The sequence below is a fragment of the Capra hircus genome, chromosome 25, assembly GCF_001704415.2.
Source record: "Capra hircus breed San Clemente chromosome 25, ASM170441v1, whole genome shotgun sequence".
Taxonomy (NCBI): domain Eukaryota; kingdom Metazoa; phylum Chordata; class Mammalia; order Artiodactyla; family Bovidae; genus Capra; species Capra hircus.
This window is the reverse complement of record NC_030832.1, coordinates 17880612-17899823: the sequence shown is the minus strand read 5'-3', so window position 1 is coordinate 17899823 and position 19212 is coordinate 17880612. Positions and strand designations below refer to the sequence as shown.

General features: G+C 43.4%; 1 protein-coding gene across 1 annotated transcript in view; it reads left to right on the top strand.

The window, feature by feature from the left end:
* The window catches only part of PDILT (protein disulfide isomerase like, testis expressed), a 47220-nt gene that overhangs the window by 5928 nt on the left and 22080 nt on the right, over positions 1 to 19212 (top strand). Inside the window, exons 2-3 of the mRNA XM_005697547.3 lie at positions 8394 to 8600; positions 18603 to 18736. Of these exons, the coding sequence (XP_005697604.1) occupies positions 8394 to 8600; positions 18603 to 18736 (341 nt within the window). The remainder of the gene's footprint in view (positions 1 to 8393; positions 8601 to 18602; positions 18737 to 19212) is intronic.

Genomic DNA, 19212 nt, shown 5'->3' with positions numbered 1-19212 from the left:
GTCACTTATTTTTCTGGAATTGAGCTGCATAAGTTGCTTGTATATTTTTGAGATTAGTTGTTTGTCAGTTGCTTCATTTGCTATTATTTTCTCCCATTCAGAAGGCTGTCTTTTCACCTTGCTTATAGTTTCCTTTGTTGTGCAGAAGCTTTTAATTTTAATTAGATCCCATTTGTTTATTTTTGCTTTTATTTCCAGTATTCTGGGTGATGGATCATAGAGGATCCTGCTGTGATTTATGTCAGAGAGTGTTTTGCCTATGTTCGCCTCTAGGAGTTTTATAGTTTCTGGTCTTATGTTTAGATCTTTAATCCATTTTGAGTTTATTTTTGTGTGTGGTGTTAGAAAGTGATCTAGTTTCATTCTTTTACAAGTGTGGTTGACCAGTTTTCCCAGCACCACTTGTTAAAGAGATTGTCTTTAATCCATTGTATATTTTTGCCTCCTTTGTTGAAGATAAGGTGTCCATAGGTGTGTGGATTTATCTCTGGGCTTTCTATTTTGTTCCATTGATCTATATTTCTGTCTTTGTGCCAGTACCATACTGTCTTGATGACTGGCTTTGTAGTAGAGCCTGAAGTCAGGCAGGTTGATTCCTCCAGTTCCATTCTTCTTTCTCAAGATTGCTTTAGCTATTCGAGGTTTTTTGTATTTCCATACAAATTGTGAAATTATTTGTTCTAGCTCTGTGAAAAATACAGGTGGTAGCTTGATAGGGATTGCATTGACTTTGTAGATTGCTTTGGGTAGTATACTCATTTTCACTTATTGATTCTTCCAATCCATGAACATGGTATATTTCTCCATCTATTAGCGTCCTTATAGCAATCAGAATCCAACAACACATTAAAAAGATCATACCCCATGACCAAGTGGGCTTTATCCCAGGGATGCAAGGATTATTCAATATCCGCAAATCAATCAATGTAATTCACCACATTAACAAATTGAAAAATAAAAGCCATATGATTATCGCAATAGATACAGAGAAGGCCTTTGACAAAATTCAACATCCATTTATGATTAAAACTCTCCAGAAAGCAGGACTAGAAGGAACATACCTCAACATAATAAAAGCTATATATGACAATCCCACAGCAAATATTATCCTCAATGGTGAAAAATTTAAAGCATTTCCCCTAAAGTCAGGAACAAGACAAGGGTGCCCACTTTCATCGCTACTATTCAACATAGTTCTGGAAGTTTTGGCCACAGCAATCAGAGCAGAAAAAGAAATAAAAGGAATCCAAATTGGAAAAGAAGAAGTAAAACTCTCACTGTTTGCAGGTGACATGATCCTCTACATAGAAAACCCTAAAGACTCCACCAGAAAATTACTAGAGCTAATCAATGAATATAGTAAAGTTGCAGGATATAAAATCAACACACAGAAATCCCTTGCATTCCTATACACTAATAATGAGAAAGTAGAAAAAGAAATTAAGGAAACAATTCCATTCACCATTGCAACAAAAAGAATAAAATACTTAGGAATATATCTACCTAAAGAAACTACAGACCTCTATATAGAAAATTATAAAACACTGATGAAAGAAATCAAAGAGGACACTAATAGATGGAGCTTTTCAAAAGAAAAAATATGAACAGGAAGAACAGAAGCAATTATTGAAGGCCACCACACCGTCAAGCATGTCTGCACTGACAGCAGCATTCTTAGAGGCTAAAATGCACATCTGATTGAAAATCCAAAAGTTTCCAAACTCCTTAACATAGCTGCAATGTCCTTGGCTTGGTTTAACCCAGGCCTACTTTTCCATTCCACTTGAAGTCTGTGCTCTGCACCCTGAGTGTGGCTACCAGGTAGGTCACACTGGCACTAGCCTCCTGGCCTATACACTTGTGGTTCCCTCTACCTGTAGTGTCCTCCCTGAACTTCTTCAGCTGGATTGTGAAGTTTAAGTTCATGAAGTTGCCTTGTTAAAAGGCTGTGTTCACCTCCCTCTCACCTATGCTCTGGCATGCTCACTCAGCCCTCTGCACCCTGCTTTTTATAACATTTGCCACACTGCTTTGAAACTGCTTTCAGGGGTCAAAACTGATTCATCTCTTGATTGCTAACATCTAGGATTTTGCCTGGAGCACAAGTAGGCATTTGGAGATGTTGATAAATAAATGAGCTTTCCTTTGGCCCACAGTGTTCTCCATAAATGAGATAAGAAAAAAAGAAAAGCTACATTTAGTGGAGGAGGCCCAAATGAGACTTAATAGGAGCAGTTTCTAGGTTCATTAATTAGTAATCATCTGTAAGGCAGAGGTGGCAAGAGTCTGCCTTGGGAGAAGATTAGATGATGTAGATGGTATAGTAGATGAGGATGGTGATGATGGTGATGATGCGGACAATTGTCATGATGAAAATGAGGAAGACCATTTACTCAGACCTGTATTCCAGGCACTGGGCTTGTTCTCATTGTCCCTGTCTTAGACTATGAAGCAAATAAAGTCTCAGGAAGGTTTAGGATTTGCCCAAAATTATACAACTGCTAAGTGATAAGGATTTCAGACCAGGTCTAACACTTAATTCTTCTTAAACTGTGCTGATAATTGAAACATTCATTCATTAAACACTTATTGAATATTTATTGTATGGCAGATCTATTCTAGGCACTGAGTGGTAAGCAAAACAAACGGACACCCTTGCTTTCCAGATCTTTTATCCTGGAGAGGCGAGTGAAAATGAAAGCGAAAGTTGCTCAGTCGTGTCCAACTCTGGGACTCCATGGACTATACAGTTCATGGAATTCTCCAGGCCCAAACACTGGAGTGGGTAGTCTTTCCCTTCTCCAGAGGATCTTTCCAACCCAGGGATTGAACCCAGGTCTCCCGCGTTGCAGGTGGATTCTTTGCCAGCTGAGCCACCAGGGAAGTCCAAGAATCCTGGAGTGGGTAGCGAATCCCTTCACCAGCGGATCTTCCTAACCTAGGAATCAAACCAAGGTCTCCTGCATTGCAGGTGGATTCTTTACCAGCTGAGCCACGGGAAGCTTGGAGAGAGGAGACTCAAGATAAAATGATGTAGAAGTGAAAAATGTAGCATATCTTAAGGGTAGAAGTACTATGGAGAAAAAGAGAGCAGGGCCCTTAGGAAGTACAAGGAGTAGTGCATGTGGGGCTGTGGTTATGCACAGGGTAGCCAGAGAAGGCTTTCCTGAAGATGAATATTGAACACAGACCTGAAGGCAGTAAAACAGCAACCTGAGAAAATTTCAGGCGGAAGGAACAGCAAGTGCAAAGGCCCTGAGGTGGGAATGTGCAGGGTGGCTAAGCTGAGTTGCTGAAGAGAAAAGTAGTGGGAAATAAGATCAGAAGGGTAAGGAGCAGATTTTTAGAGTTTTATAGGCCTTTCCAATGGTCAAAGAAACTTGATGGCTGGACCCTGAGGAACTGGGAGTTGAAGACCATCCTGAAGTCCTTATCACCTATGAGCACTATAAAGCATCCTATGGAATAGTGAGAGTATTATACTCATAAGCCTTTTCCATACTTGATCTTGAACTTGGTCTAAAGTGGGGTTTCTCATCCTTAGCACTGTTGACATTTCTGCTGGCTAATTCTTAGTGCAGTCTCTCTATGTATGTGTGTGTGCACATGTGTGTGTGTGTGTGTGAGATAGGGGAGGAGGGTGTCTTGTGCACTGTGGGATATTTAGTAGCATCCCTTGCTTTTACCAACTAGATACCGGTAGCATTCCAGAAGTGACAACCAGTCATGTCTCCAGATAGGGCCAAATGTGCCCTGTTGAGAACCACAGTCTAAAGAAAGGCAGACTCCAGCTCCCTGTGCTGGGAGCTAATCTCCAGTCGCTACACTCACACCTCCCCTATCCATCAGCCCCTCCCCTGACCCACATTGGCTGCTCCAAAAAGGGAGCATGGGGTTACCTACTAAAGACCCAGGCAAACATTGATTCTAGGTCTATTAGCCATTAACACGTTTACACCCTAGGCACACTGTCGAGAGCCACTGCTGACTCTAATGGGACCTTGGGTGCCATTTGCTTAACCTCAAAACCCATGAGAGAGCCACAGAATAGGCCTCAGACTTGTTTTGGATGGCTTGTCACCCTTGTCTTCCTTTCCCCAGGAACCAGAATATTGGCTGAAGATCCTGATAACTACATAGGATCCTTCCTCCCCAGAGAACATCTGGTCAGAGCAAGACCATGAATTTCCCCCATATTATCATAATACTTAATGTTTATTGGGCACTTCTGTATCAGAGCTTTGCATACCTTGGCTTACTATGTATGCTTATTCTAAGGTATGGAAACTATCACTATCCCCATTCTATAGGTGAGGAAGCTAAGGTTCAGAGATGTTTAAAAAACACCTTTCCTGGACCACAGGTGCTATAAGCCACCATAACTGTCTCTGATTTATGAAAAAACCTAAGGAAATGATGTTCATTAAGTATCTAGTATGCGCCAGACAATGGACCCTAGTTAGAACCTGAGGAGGGCTAAAACTAAAGGAGCTCCCAGCCAAGGGCTCCCTGCCCATCCACAGTCCATGGGGCACCACTTTGCCCAGGTGCCAATGTAAAGCTGAATTGACTCCATGCTCCATGAGACAGTCACCAAAACCTGAGGGTGTATGTATTCATTTCACCTTTACATGCTTGGTATTCAAGGCTCCAGAGGTATACACTGATTTGCAAACTTTAAAAAGATAGAAACTAGTAAACAGGACTGGACATAAAAAGTAGATTTGGTTCTACAGAGTCTGTCTGCTCTGATATGAATCACCCAGAGCAGGGAAGATTGGAAACTAACCTCTCCAGGGAAAAAGAGCATTTTTTCAGTCTGGCTTGCCTACAAGGTCAGTTAGAGTATGGAGTCTGGAGTCAGCCAGCCTTGAAGCCAGAGAAGGCAATGGCACCCCACTCCAGTACTCTTGCCTGGAAAATCCCATGGACGGAGGAGCCTGGTAGGCTGCAGTCCATGGGGTCGCTAGGAGTGGGACACGACTGACTTCACTTTCACTTTTTACTTTCATGCGTTGGATAAGGAAATGGCAACCCACTCCAGTGTTCTTGCCTGGAGAATCCCAGGGATGGGGGAGTCTGGTGGGCTGCTGTCTGTGGGGTCACACAGAGTCAGACACAACTGAAGCGAGTTAGCAGCAGCAGCAGCAGCCTTGGAGCTGAGTCTTGGCCTAATGCTTACTAGCTGTGAGACTTCTGGGTTTCTGTTTCCTTGTCTAACATTCCTCACTTGTAATAGTAGATGACTATCTACAATAGTAGATGACTCCTAGGCTTATTCTGAGGACTAATCAAGATGATGCATGTAACACTTAGCAAAGTACTTGGCATAGTAAGTGTCCAATAAATGCTGTTATCTTGTTATCACTACTACCATCATTATCACAATCATTACCATCAACATCACTATCATCATCCTTCTGGTTGCTCAGGTCAAAATGTGAGTCATCCTTGATTTCTTTCATTTACATTCCACTTCCAATCCATCAATAAACCTTGTCAATTCCTCCTTCAAGACCCCTCAAGGCTCTGACCACTTCTTACCCTCTCCATTGCCACTCCCCTGATTCAAGCCATTAACATTTCTTACCTGAATTAGTACGGTGGCCTCCAGCTGGCCTCCTTTTTGCTCTGTGGTCTAATCTCCATGTAACATTCAAAACAATCCAGTAAAAATGTAAATCATCACATCTAACACTGCTTCAAACCCTCTAGTACATTTCTACAAGCTTCAGAAGAAAGACCAAAGTCTATTCAGTGGTCTACAAGGCCTGTGTCAACTGACCTCATCCCAGCTCATTCTGCTCCAGACCCAACGGACTTTTTGTCATCCCTCAGACATGTTGCATGTGCTCTTATTCAAGGCCTTTGCTCATATGGCTCCTTTGCCTGGAACTCTCTCCCTCCTGTGAGTGAGCACACAGCTTGTTCCCTCATCATCTTCAGTCTTCATGAAAATGTTCCATCCTCTTCTCAGTGAGACCTCCACTTACCTCTCTACTTAAACTCCATTCCCAGACACTCCCAACTTCCATGTCTGCTTCTTTTTTCTCCGTAGCACTTAGCATCTAGCATAGAATACAGCCTGTTTCTTTATCTGCCTTTTCCAATGAGAACAGTGATTTTTACCAGTCTGTCCATTGTTAAGTCCTCAATACCTAAAATACTTCCTGGCACATGGGAGATTCTAAAAAAGATTTGTCAGATGAGTGAATGAATGAATCTCATCACTGTAACTAGTAGGTCCCATCCATCCAACTCTCAGGTCCCAGTTGTCACAGACTCTTTCTCTCACTTCCATGTTAGACACCAAAAAGCACTGGGCTATGTGTGGAACCTCAAAAACTCCACTGTTTGGATAATCATTCCAAGTGTTTCTCTTGCCCCAAGCTTAGAAACTCAGATTTGGATGCTATGTCAATCAGCAGCCCTGAGCCAGGCATGGCCAAATCCGTGAGGAAGCCAGAGGAGAGGCCTGCAGGGAAGAGCTGCTGGCAACAGGCCAACCCCTGCTGGTGGTGAGGGATGGAGTATCGAAGGCAATGCTGGTGACAGAGCAGGCAGTGGAGAGGCACTGATCTACAAGGGAGGCGAAAAGTCACACTTCGTGTCCATTGATTGAGAGTTTAATGAACGTGATCATTCACATCTGGGTTCCATCACCGGAGCAGTGTGCTGACTCGCAATGGGGCATGTGCCAGTTGTCCCAGGCCTGGGTTTCTGGGTTTTGCTTTACAAAAGCCCTCTCTCTTGTACTTAGAACTTGCCCATGGCAGTGGAAATGACTTGCACTAGTTTCAAGTGCTCCAGATGGACAGGGGAGTTTGAGAAAGATAAAGCATTCTTGCTTAAAAGGGAATCAATGACCCCCTACCCTGGCTCAGCCCACTTGCTGCAGACACCGGGCTGTGAGAACCAGCGAGGGGCCTACAGTCTCACAACATTATCAGGAGGAAGAGACACAAATGTGATTGCCTTTTAGCCCCTCCCATTTGGGCCAGGAAGTCTTCTACTGCTGCTGGGATTGCATGCTAGTCCCTTGGGGCTCTTTCCAGAAAAGGGTCCCTCACGTCTACTTCCAGCCCACTGCCCAGCAATGTGAGAGGCCAAGGAAACTTGATCAACAGTGTCAGGTCTCTTCAACACTCTGGACCAAGGAGATGAGCTGGGTTGGTAGGGGGTCATTATAACCTCCCCCCACCCCTCTTACCCTTCTCACATCTGGCCTCCTTTTCACAAGCATGTCCCCTGCCGTATTACATGCAGATACAGGGCAAAGTCAGGTGCAGAACCTGTCCTGTTAGCTCCAGGAATTTCCACCAGATGGTGCTCATTCTCCCTCTCTCTCCATGCCCCACCCACCCACTTCTATCTCTTTTTCTCTCCATGCCCCACCCACCCACTTCTCTCTCTTTTTCTCTCCTCTCACCTCCCTCCTCACTCTCTCCCTATACTATGATTTCTGACAGGCATTTTTACCATAATAACAGTATTAATAAGAAGGCATTATATACTGACCAAGTGCCAGGCCTGATGCTAAGGACAGGCCCAGTGGAGGTTAGAGAGCAAGCACCCAAGCCAGAATGAGTGAATCCCACCCTGCTACACCTCCTATTGCCACGTAACTTTGGGCAAATAAATCATTTCAATTATGCAACAGTTTTCCCCTCTATCACAGTGAGATAATAATAGCCATACCTACTCCATAGAGGCTTCTCTGGTGGCTCAGATGGTAAAGAATCTGCCTGGAATGGGAGAGACCCAGGTTTGATCCCTGGGTTGAGAAGATCCCCTGGAGAAGGAAATGGCAACCCACCCCAGTATTCTTGCCTGGAGAATTACATGGACAGAAGAGGCTACAGTCCATGGGGTTGCAAAGAGTCAGACATGACTGAGAGCAACTAACACACACACACACACACACACACACACACACACACACACACACACACACCCCATAGGGGTGCTAGGAGGATTCAGTGGGTTAATCCACATAAACCTCTTCAAAAGTAATAAGCACTATATAATTGATTGTTATATCTTTTGACTCAGCTTCACAAAGCAGCCATTGTTTCCCCACTTTATTGATGAGGCACATGGATCTTCGAGAAATTAAATTGCCCAAAAATGTATTGTTTCCAGTGTTGCTGAACCCAAAACAAACCTGATGCATATTTCCCAAACTGATCAGCTTCATGAACTGTGATATTTTGTCACATTTCTGAATCTACCCATTAGCAGTGGAGCATGAGAAAAACCCAGGAGTTACGCAGGCCTTAACTTTAAAAAAAATAAAAGCCTTAACAAAGGCTTAAACTTAACAAAGCCTCCTCCTTGGGAGATGGGATGGAGGAGAGGTTCTAGTGAGTTCTGTCTTCTATTGGCTCTTTCAGATAACCCATCCTCAAAGCAGTCCAGGAGCTTAGCTGAGGAGCTGGGCAAAGCCGTGGAGATCATGGGCAAAGGCAAGAATGGGATTGGCTTTGGCAAAGTGGACATCACAGTTGAGAAGGAACTTCAGAAGGAGTTTGATGTCAAGAAGGCCCCAGAGTTGAAGCTGTTTTTTGAGGGCAACAGATCACAGCCCATCAGCTGCCAAGGTAATGGTATTTGTGTGTCAATCAAAGGAATGCTAACTATGGAAACACAAAAAATCTGCATTTCAGTGGCTTAATAGAATTACAAGTTTATGTCTGGCTTGCACTGAACCCAGTTTTAGCCAAGGTTGGGTGTGGGGCTTCTGGTCCACACAATCTTTCAAGGACCCAAGTCCCTGTCAGCCTGTGGCACTGTCCTCCCCTAGGACCTCTGATTCTCTGGCAGTTCCCTCTGTGTCTGGCCAGAGGTCAGTGCTGGGAGGCAGAGGAGTGCCACCAGTGGAGTCCATAGCCCAGACCTGGTGGTGGTGAATATCACTTCTAGCCTCATCCAATTGACCTGAATTCTGTTATGTGGCTCCACCCAACTGAAAGGCTGGGAAATATGGCCCTGTTCTATGACCGTAAGGACAAAAATGGATTTTGGTGGACATGTAGTTACCTCCACCATATCTGAGCTGGTGGGCCCTGGAGGCACACGAGATGGCACAGTGAGGTACATGGTTTCTAAACTAAAAAGACCAGAGAGTGAGTTCCCAGCTTACCTAACTGCCACTCCCACTGTACTCTTCCACTTTAGAATGATCTTGATGGGGTCTCACGCCAAGGAAGCACTGACTGATCAAAAGGGAGACTGGAAGGTGCTAGAACAAGATGAGTATGGGACAGGGTGGCTACTAAACTAGAAGCTAAAGCTTCTGTCACCACCCATTTCATTAACCCATTCACCCACTTATTCCATACCTTTCTATTGAGAACCTAACATGTGTCAAGCCCAATCTCTTAAAAATATTCATTTATTTTTATTTATTTGGCTACACTGGGTCTTAGTTGTGGCATGTGGAATCTAGTTCCCTGACCAGGGATTGAACCCAGGCTTCCTGTATTAGGAACACAGAGTCTTAGCCCCTGGACCATCTGGGAAATCCCTCAAGCCCTATCTTAATGTTGGGGAATTTTGAAAAATTTTGTGCCTCAGTGTGACACATAGTAGGTCATAATTTTTTAAAAGTGTTAAATATATGGAGAAGCTAAAGGTAAAGGGGAAAAAGGAAAAATATATTCATTTGAATGCAGATTCCAAAGAATAGTAAGGAGAAACAAGAAAGCCTTCCTAAGTGAAAAAAGCAAAGAAACAGAGGGAAAAAAACAGAATGGGAAGACTAGAAATCTCTTCAAGAAAATTAGAGAAACCAAGGGAACATTTTATGCAAAGATGGGCACAATAAAGAACAAAAATTGTATGGATCTAACAGAAGCAGAAGTTATTAAGAAGTGGCAAGAATACACAGAAGAACTATACAAAAAAGATCTTCATGACCCAGATAACCACTATGGAGTGATCACTCATTTAGAGACAGACATTCTGGAATGTGAAGTCAAATGGGCTTTAGGAAGCATCACTATGAACAAAGCTAGTGGAGGTGATGGAATTCCAGTTGAGCTATTTCAAATCCTGAAAGATGATGCTGTGAAAGTGCTGCACTCAATATGCCAGCAAATTTGGAAAACTCAGCAGTGGCCACAGGACTGGAAAAGGTCAGTTTTCACTCCAGTCCCAAGGAAAGGCAATGCCAAAAAATGCTCAAACTACTGCACAATTGCACTCATCTCACACACTTGCAAAGTAATGCTCAAAATTCTCCAAACCAGGTTTCAACAATACATGAACCGAGAACTTTCAGATGTTCAAGCTGGATTTAGAAAAGGCAGAGGAACCAGAGCTTAAATTGCCAACATCTGTTAGATCATTGAAAAAGCAAGAGAGTTCCAGAAAAATATCTACTTTGACTCTGTGGATCACAACAAATTGGAAAATTCTGAAAGAGATGGGAGTAACAGACCACGTTACCTGCCTCCTGAGAAACCTGAGTGCAGGTCAGGAAGCAACAGTTAGAACTGGACATGGAACAACAGACTTGTTCCAAATTGGGAGAAGAGTACGTTAAGGCTGCATATAGTCACCCTGCTTATTTAACGTATATGCAGATTTCAGTTCAGTTCAGTCACTCAGTCGTGTCCAATTCTTTGTGACCCCATGAATCACAGCATGCCAGGCCTCCCTGTCAATCACCAACTCCCGGAGTTTACTCAAATTCATGTCCATCAAGTTGGTGATGCCATCCAGCCATCTCATCCTCTGTCATATCCTTCTCCTCCTGCTCCAATCCCTCCCAGCATCAGGGTCTTTTCCAATGAGTCAACTCTTCACATGAGATGGCCAAAGTATTGGAGTTTCAGCTTCAGCATCAGTCCTTCCAATGAACACCCAGGACTGATCTCCTTTAGGATGGGCTGGTTGGATCGCCTTGCAGTCCAAGGGACTCTCAAGAGTCTTCTCCAACACCACAGTTCAAAAGCATCAATTCCTCGGTGCTCAGCTTTCTTCACAGTCCAACTCTCACATCCATACATGACCAGTGGAAAAACCATAGCCTTGACTAGTCAGACCTTTGTTGGCGAAGTAATGTCTTTGCTTTTGAATATGCTATCTAGGTTGGTGATAACTTTCCTTCCAAGGAGTAAGCATCTTTTAATTTCATGGCTGCAGTTACCACCTGCAGTGATTTGGGAGCCCCAAAAAATAAAGTCTGACACTGTTTCCACTGTTTCTCCATCTATTTCCCATGAAGTAATGGGACCCAGATGCCATGATCTTCGTTTTCTGAATGTTAAGCTTTAAGCCAACTTTTTCGCTATCCTTTTTCACTTTCATCAAGAGGCTTTTTAATTCCTCTTCACTTTCTGCCATAAGGGTGGTATCATCTGCATATCTGAGGTTATTGATATTTCTCCCAGAAAAGTACATCATGCAAAATGCCAGGCTGGATGAAGCACAAGCTGGGATCAATATTGCTGGGAGAAATATCAATAACCTCAAATACAAAAAGATGTGATTAACCTAGACAGCATCTTAGAAAACAGAGACATTACTTTACGAACAAGGATCAGTCTAGTCAAAGCTATGGTTTTTCCAGTAATCATGTGTGGTTGTGAGAGTTGGACTATAAAGAAAGCTGAGTGCAGAAGAATTGATGCTTTTGAACTGTGGTGTTGAAGAATACTCTTCAGAGTCCCTTGGACTGCAAGGAGATCCAACCAGCCAATCCTAAAGGAAATCAGTCCAGAATAGTCATCGGAAGGACTGATGTTGAAGTTGAAACTCCAATACTTTGGCCACCTGACGCGAAGAACTGACTCATTAGAAAAGACCCTGATGCTGGGAAAGATTAAAGGCAGGAGGAGAAGGGGATGACAGAGGGTGAAATGGTTGGATGGCATGCCCGACTCGATGGACATGAGTTTGAGCAAGCTGCAGGAGATGGTGATAGACAGGGAAGCCTGGTGTAGTGCAATTCATGGGGTCTCAAAAATTCGGACATGACTCAGTAACTGAAAACTGAAATAGATGGATGCAAAAGTGTATGCATAATGTGTAGAAACAGTGGCTGACTATTTTTGGGGGCTCCAAAATCACTGCAGATGGTGACTGCTGCCATGAAATTAAAAGATGCGTGCTCTTTGGAAGGAAAGTTATGATCAACCTATACAGCATATTAAAAAGCAGAGACATTACTTTGTCAACAAAGGTCCGTCTTGTCAAGGCTATGGTTTTTCCAGTGGTCGTGTATGGATGTGAGAGTTGGACTATAAAGAGGGCTGAGCGCAGAAGAATTGATGCTTTTGAACTGTGGTGTTGGAGAAGACTTCTGAGAGTTGCTTAGACTGCAAGGATATCCAACCAGTCCATCCTAAGGGAAATCAGTCCTGGGTGTTCATTGGAAGGACTGATGTTGAAGCTGAAGCTCCAATACTTTGGCCATCTGATGCGAAGAGCTGACTCATTGGAAAGGACCCTGATGCTGGAAAGATTGAGAGTGGGAGGAGAAGGGGATGACAGAGGATGAGATGGTTGGATGGCATCACTGACTCGATGGACACGGGTTTGGGTGGACTCTGGGAGTTGGTGATGGACAGGGAGGCCTGGCATGCTGCGGTTCATGGGGTTGCAAAGAGTCGGACACAATTGAGTGAATGAACTGAACTGAACTGAACTGATGCTGGGAAAGATTGAGGGCAGGAGAAGAAGGGGACGACAGAGGATGAGATGTTTGGATGGCATCACTGACTCAATGGACATGAGTTTAGGTAGATTCCAGGGGTAGGTTTTGGATGGGAGGCCTGGTGTGCTGCGGTTCATGGGGTTGCAAAGTCGGACATGACTGAGTGACTGAACTGAACTGAATGAGTAGATGAATGGATAGATGGATGGAATAGAACTGATGAACACAGAAATGCCCAACACAACCCTTCCTTTATTAGTAGAATGTTTCCATTGTGTATGTTGAATGATTGAATCACAGAAAACTGAGCCTGTCTTTTGCAGGGCCCAGTGTTTAGCATGTTTGCAAAAATCCTATTTGAGAGTTGTTGCAAGAACCAAAGGGGTGGAGTGGAGAGGGCCACCATGTGCGGGGGCTGCAGGCTGCCTTGCAGCTCTCAGAATGGACACAAAGAGAGTTTGAGATACACAGGCCAGACTTGCAGAAGAGCCTGCCTCAGGGCAGATTGCATACAAGACTTGGAGCCTCCTCCCAGCTGGTTTGTAGGAGGGTGGTGTGTGAGGGAGTAAGAAGAGAAAGAGATGAGGAGAGAGGAAAGGAGAGAAAGGATAAAGACTGCTGCTTCTTATAACTCTCAATGGCTACACACTGACCTAAGTGAGGAGCCCTTTGTGATGTGTTTGTTTAAGGGAGGGCTGTGAAAAATATAAAAGCTCGAAGTTACTTTGTCAAAGTACATATCTGCTCATGGAGTTACTGAGGCTCTTGGGATACCCTCATATCCTAAAGGACAGGTGAGGTCCAACTCCACTTAAGGGTAAAAGGGTTGCAGCATAGCAACTTCCAGACTGTCTGAGCCCTCTTTGTACTGGGAGCCAGCACCTGGAACCTCCTCATCATTCAGGAAGCATCACCATCACCTCCTCCAGGAAGTCTCCTCTGATTGCCTGCGTCATGGTGCCTGCCCTGTTTCTGTGGTCCCACAGTACCTGTCCTTCCTCCTCAAAGATCTTACCTCTCACCTGAGAGCACAGGACAGAATCCAATCTCACCTCCTCTCCTGGGGTCTCTGAAAAGGCTACCAGAACTGGTAGACACTATGACTTCAAATCCTCACTATGTACCTGAGGAGCAGCCTATTCCTCCCATTGAATTCTGATTTCTTCATCTGTAAAGTGTGAATGGCAAAGATATCTACCTCTGAGGGTTCCTGGGAAGAAAGATAAGTGCACATGTCTGAAGCATTTACTGTGTTACAGATACTGTTCTAGGCCCTTCTCAGATGTTATGACATAGGTTAGGAGGTGCTTTTACAGGTGGGGAAACTGAGGTGCAAAGAGTGGAATAACCCTCAAGGCTCCGCAGCTAATAAGTGGTGAGATTCACAAATATTTTCTCTAAAGGATCAGAAAGTAAATACTTCAAACTTTACAAGCCAATCTCTGTTGAAACAATTTAACTCTGCTGATGCTCTGAAAAAGGAGCCATACACAAACAAACAGATGTGGCTCTGTCCCAATAAAAATAACTTATGAAATTAGATGGCTGGTCAGATTTGGCCCATGGGCTGTAGTCGATTGCTCCTTCCTGCACATTGTTCTGTCTTCTAAGTAAATGGCAGATGTGGTTATTATTGTTGTTGTTCAATCATTCAGTCATATCTGATTCTGTGACCCCATGGACTGCACTACACCAGGCTCCCCTGTCCATCACCAACTCCCAGAGCTTGCTCAAACTCATGTCCTTTGAGTCAGCGATGCCATCTAAACATCTCCTCCTTGGTCATCTCCTTCTCCTCCTGCTTTCAATCTTTACCCTCATCAGGGTCTTTTCTAATAGCTTGGCTCTTCGCACCAGGTGGCCAAAGTGATGGAGCTTCAACTTGAGCATCAGTCCTTCCAATGAATATTTGGGGTTGATTTCCTTTAGGATTGACTGGTTTGATCTCCTTGCAGTCCAACGGACCCTCAAGAGTCTCCTCCAAAACCACAGTTTAAAGCATCAATGTGGTTATTATTATCCTCAAACTATTACTTTTCTGACCCTAGTCCAGGGCCTGGAATGCTTAGGTTTTTAATGCATATTTTGTGTTTGAATGGGGTGGTATTAGAAGGTCCCCACTGCAGCAGGCTTGGAGTAAAGAAGCCAGCTTTTATTTGTACTAGGCTTAACCATCTCCTTCTTCCTCACTATGACCCTCAACCATGGAAAGAGACAATGGAATACTGGGATGGAGTCAGGGCCCAGATTTTAGGATGAGAGCTAGCTGTGAGAACTTGAGGCAGCCTTGATCTATCACTTCCCAAAAAGAATGACTTGTGCCAATTCTGCCACTTGATAGGACTTCCCTGAGCCAAGCAGGTGATGGTACTTTACCGGCCTCCTACACTGTAACTTCTATGAAAATTTCCCTCAGATGCAGGTTGGTTTTAAGCCTTGTTGAGTCAAGTTCAGGTTCTCCTCTGGTCTCCAAGGACTGATGGTGGGAGACTTGGCTTTGACGATCTCTTTGAGGGAGGGAGACTCAGACTGCCTCCAGGCCCTCAATTAATGATGCATTCACAGCTTGTGCCTGGAAATATGCAGCAGGGCGACAGCCCCAGTTAATTATTGGCACAGCATTCACACCTCAGTTGTCACTGTGTCCTCTGGCTCAGAGCCGAGCAACAGGACAGGCACCTGCATAGCAGGGACAGTGCCTGACACTCAGAAACAAACTGTTTGCCAGGCTCAGTGCTATCTCAGTCCCATGGGGCCCAGGGGGCCAGGTGGAGTCCATCCATCCCAGAGAGTAGGGTTCAAGATCAAGTTCCCTCAAACAGAGTTATCTAATGATTCATTCACCTTGTTCATTCATGCCACGATTTCCTGAACACCAAATGTGAACCAAACATTACAAGATGTAGGGGAGGAAAACGTTTCCTTTCTTCCCTTCTAGGTTCTTTGGGGGGGGGTCTAATAATTAAATTGACATAAGAGAGATTAATGAAAGAAAAATTGATTTCATATGTACAGGAGTCCCAAAGATATGAGGCTAAAAAGAAGTGATCAAAGCAGGCAGATTTTATACCTTTTAGACAAAGAAACAAAGTTGTGAAGAATTGACAAGAAAAAAGGGGTTGGGACTTGGGGTAGAAAATTAGTGAGGAAGTAACCAGGTTTGTTTATATAGCCTTCTTGACCTTAAATCCCTATGAGTTGTAATAAGGATGTCATCTACCCTGCTGGTGTTGGGAGGGTACTGCCACATGGGAGATTTATTTCCTGCTTTCAGAGGGATAAAGAAGAGTCAGAACATCTTTTTTGCACAGGTGTTTCTCAAGTACCTTTAATTCAAAATAATATGCCAAAGTAGTAGAATTTGAGGTGGCATATTCTGTTATCCCTCAGGAGCTACTGAGAAAGTTAGCAAAAACTCATAACTTCAGAAATAGAGTCAATGAAGAAAATATAGCAGGTCATACTATAGAGAATGATTGAAAGGAGAGCAGGAAAAGACCAAACTGAGGATTAAATAAGCAAGATGAAATGCACTTGAGGGCTGAGAGGAAAGGACAGCCCAGGCAGAGGAGCTGGTGGATGCCACGCCTGGTGTGCTGGAAGACAAGGACATGACTGGAGTGTGGGCACAGGGAAAGGGTAGCACAGAGGGAAATCAGAGCAATGGTTCTGATGACCTGAAATGCAACCTCATTTGGAGGGATTTTATTCACCTTTTTTTTGGTATTTTCAGAATGTGTAAGCTAATTTCTTTCAGGTCATTTAAAAAAAAAATAATTTTTTCAGGCAAAGCCTTTAGGAGAAAGGGTTTGTTTTCACGATGTGTGCCTCTTTCTTCCTAAAAGATGGCTTGGACCACTGTGAAAATAGAATCTCGACGTTGGGCTGGTATCTGGGTTTGGGGGTGGGGGATGACTGCTGTGAGTCAAACCATGGTCTGAGGATGGCGTGATGCCTCCCCACCCACTCTGTCCCTTGAGACCACCACATCGTCCTCCTATGAACCTTCAGAGGCCTGACTCACCGTGACTTTTTTAATGGCCTAATTTGTATCTACTGAAGCTGGACATTGTGTCCCCATGACCAGAAATTCTTCTCTTGGGCATGTACCCAACAGAAGTGCATATAATGTGCCCCTAGAGACATGCCCAAGAATTAATTCTTAATAGCCCCAAACTGTAAACAAACCAAATGCCCATTAATAAGGAATGAATAAATAAGTCATAGAATATCCACACAACAGAGTGCTACACAGCAGTGGGAATGAATCTGAAAGTGCAACATGGAGGAATCTCACAAGTGTAATGAAGCCAGATCCTCAAACACATGCTGTATGACTCTGTTTATATGCAGTTCAAGAACAAGCTGTTAGAAGCTAGGGTAACTGTTCCTAGTTACCTCTAGGTGAGAGCAGGGTAGAGGCTGGGAGGGGGCACATGGGGACTTCTAAGGGGCTGATAATTTTCTATTTCTTTATCTGGGTGGTATTTACACATGTTTGTTCATTTTATGAAAATTCATCAAACTGTATATTAATTTGTGCACCTTTCTCCACGTAAACATACTTAATTAGAAATTTTTTAAAGGCCTAATATTCTTAGAAAAGGTAAGTAAAGACACTTAGTGCCCTTTCCAGTCAATTTAACAATAATGTCCTTTTCAGACAGTTTAGCAACTCATTGTGCATTCCTCAAACCCCAGGCTGCAATTTGTCCTGCCACAGGGTCTTTGCACAAAGGCCTTTTCTCTGCCTTTCCTTCTCTAGCTACTTCCTGTTAACTCCTATGTATCCTTCAACTTTCAGCTCATAAGTGATTTCCTCCAGGATTTCCTCCTCAACTTCACAGTGTAGGTCATGTATCTTTTCTACTGGTCCACAGAATTTTGCTTTTTAATGCTAACTTTGGGTGTCATTACATACTTGTTTGTGCAGTTATTTGACAATTATCTTCCTCAACAGAATGAAAGCTGCATAGCAGAGGCAAGGTCTAATTTCTGTTCACCGTTTTATCCCCAGGACCAAACACAGCACTCTAACATGGCACTCCAATGCATATTTATCAAATGAATGAATGAGTGAAGGAATCAGTCATGAGAGAAGGAATAAAGGCTTTTTTATGTCATACAAAGCTACTCACAACTAACATTGCTCTAGCTCATAAATTCATTTTAAATGATCCATTCTATTCTATAACAGTCTTTGACGGAAAATATTTTAATTACCTGCCATCATATGACATCGATGATCCTAGCAAGCACAGTCCATTTGTAGCCTTCTGTACATTTTGGCACACTATTATATATCCCAGATATGGTAGATGTGTCTCAATTTTAGAAGCTTTCTGTATGCTTGGCATTTCCTATACGATAGCTGAGAAATGGAAGTCAGGATAGATGACCTTAGAGGACTTCCATGTCTCAGCTAACGAATGGGAGACACAGGGAGATAGTGGAATTTTCCTAAGGGTGCAGAACTAGCTGGTCTTTTTATTGACCTTTTAAATTTTTTGAAGTGACTTAGCAGCAGCAGCAGCATGTTTTAAGAAATAAATCCATCTTCCTTTCACTTTGAACAGTGAATAAGAAAACACGGCTGGGCATGCTTCCTCCTGGGTTTGATTTCCAGGTTCACCAGTGGAGTGGCCAATAGCAAGTTGAAACCTCAATATGTATCCCATAGGGCTACCATAGAGATGTAATATATGCCAAATGCTCAGCACAGTGCCTGGTCCTTGGTAAGAGTTTGGTAAAGTTTAGTTGTTATTAAAATTTACATCCTTGGGGCTCAGATTGAGGAAGAGAGGAAGAATTGACCTTGGCTTTCAAGGGGTGGGAATCTAAGGCAAGAGGTTTCTACTCATTTAACTTGGGGAAGATAGGCCTTGCTCCAGTTCAAGAGGAAAGTTCTGTGGGATCCATTTAATTGTACCTCTCTCTCCAGGAGTGGTTGAATCTACTGCCTTGGTTGTTTGGTTGAGAAGACAAATTAGCCAGAACGCATTTCTGTTCTCTGACAGCAGTGAGATAGCAGAGTTTGTGAATTCCAGGCCCTTGGTCATCGTCGGTTTCTTCCAGGTACTGCATTCAAGAGGTGGGAGGTGGCTTCTCAGTTGCTAAGGATTCCTATGTCTGGGAGGGTGCGTGGGGTGAAGAGAGGTCTTACATTTAGGTTAATTCCATGCCCATTCTTCCTTTTCAATGACTGGTTTTCTGAGAAAACTGGAAGGATAAGAAATAAAGAAAAAGTGGAAGCTGAAATGGCAGGAGGAGCTAACTACAAAGGCAGACAGTAATGGGGAGAAAGGAAAAGAGATTAATATATTTTGAACTAATTTTGATAGTATAACTGATCTTTTTGCGGTCCACTTAGAACATCAATGACTAATAAATGATTTTCAAATTGCCCTTGCTTTTGGAGAATGAGTTTCTTACACATCTTTGCTTGTTTCCTGTAACTTTGATGACTCCTCCCTTTTTCTGAGCAGAAATCAGAACTTTGGGGTTATATTTATACATGGGGAGAATTCGTACTTTTTTCTCTCCCGTATTAC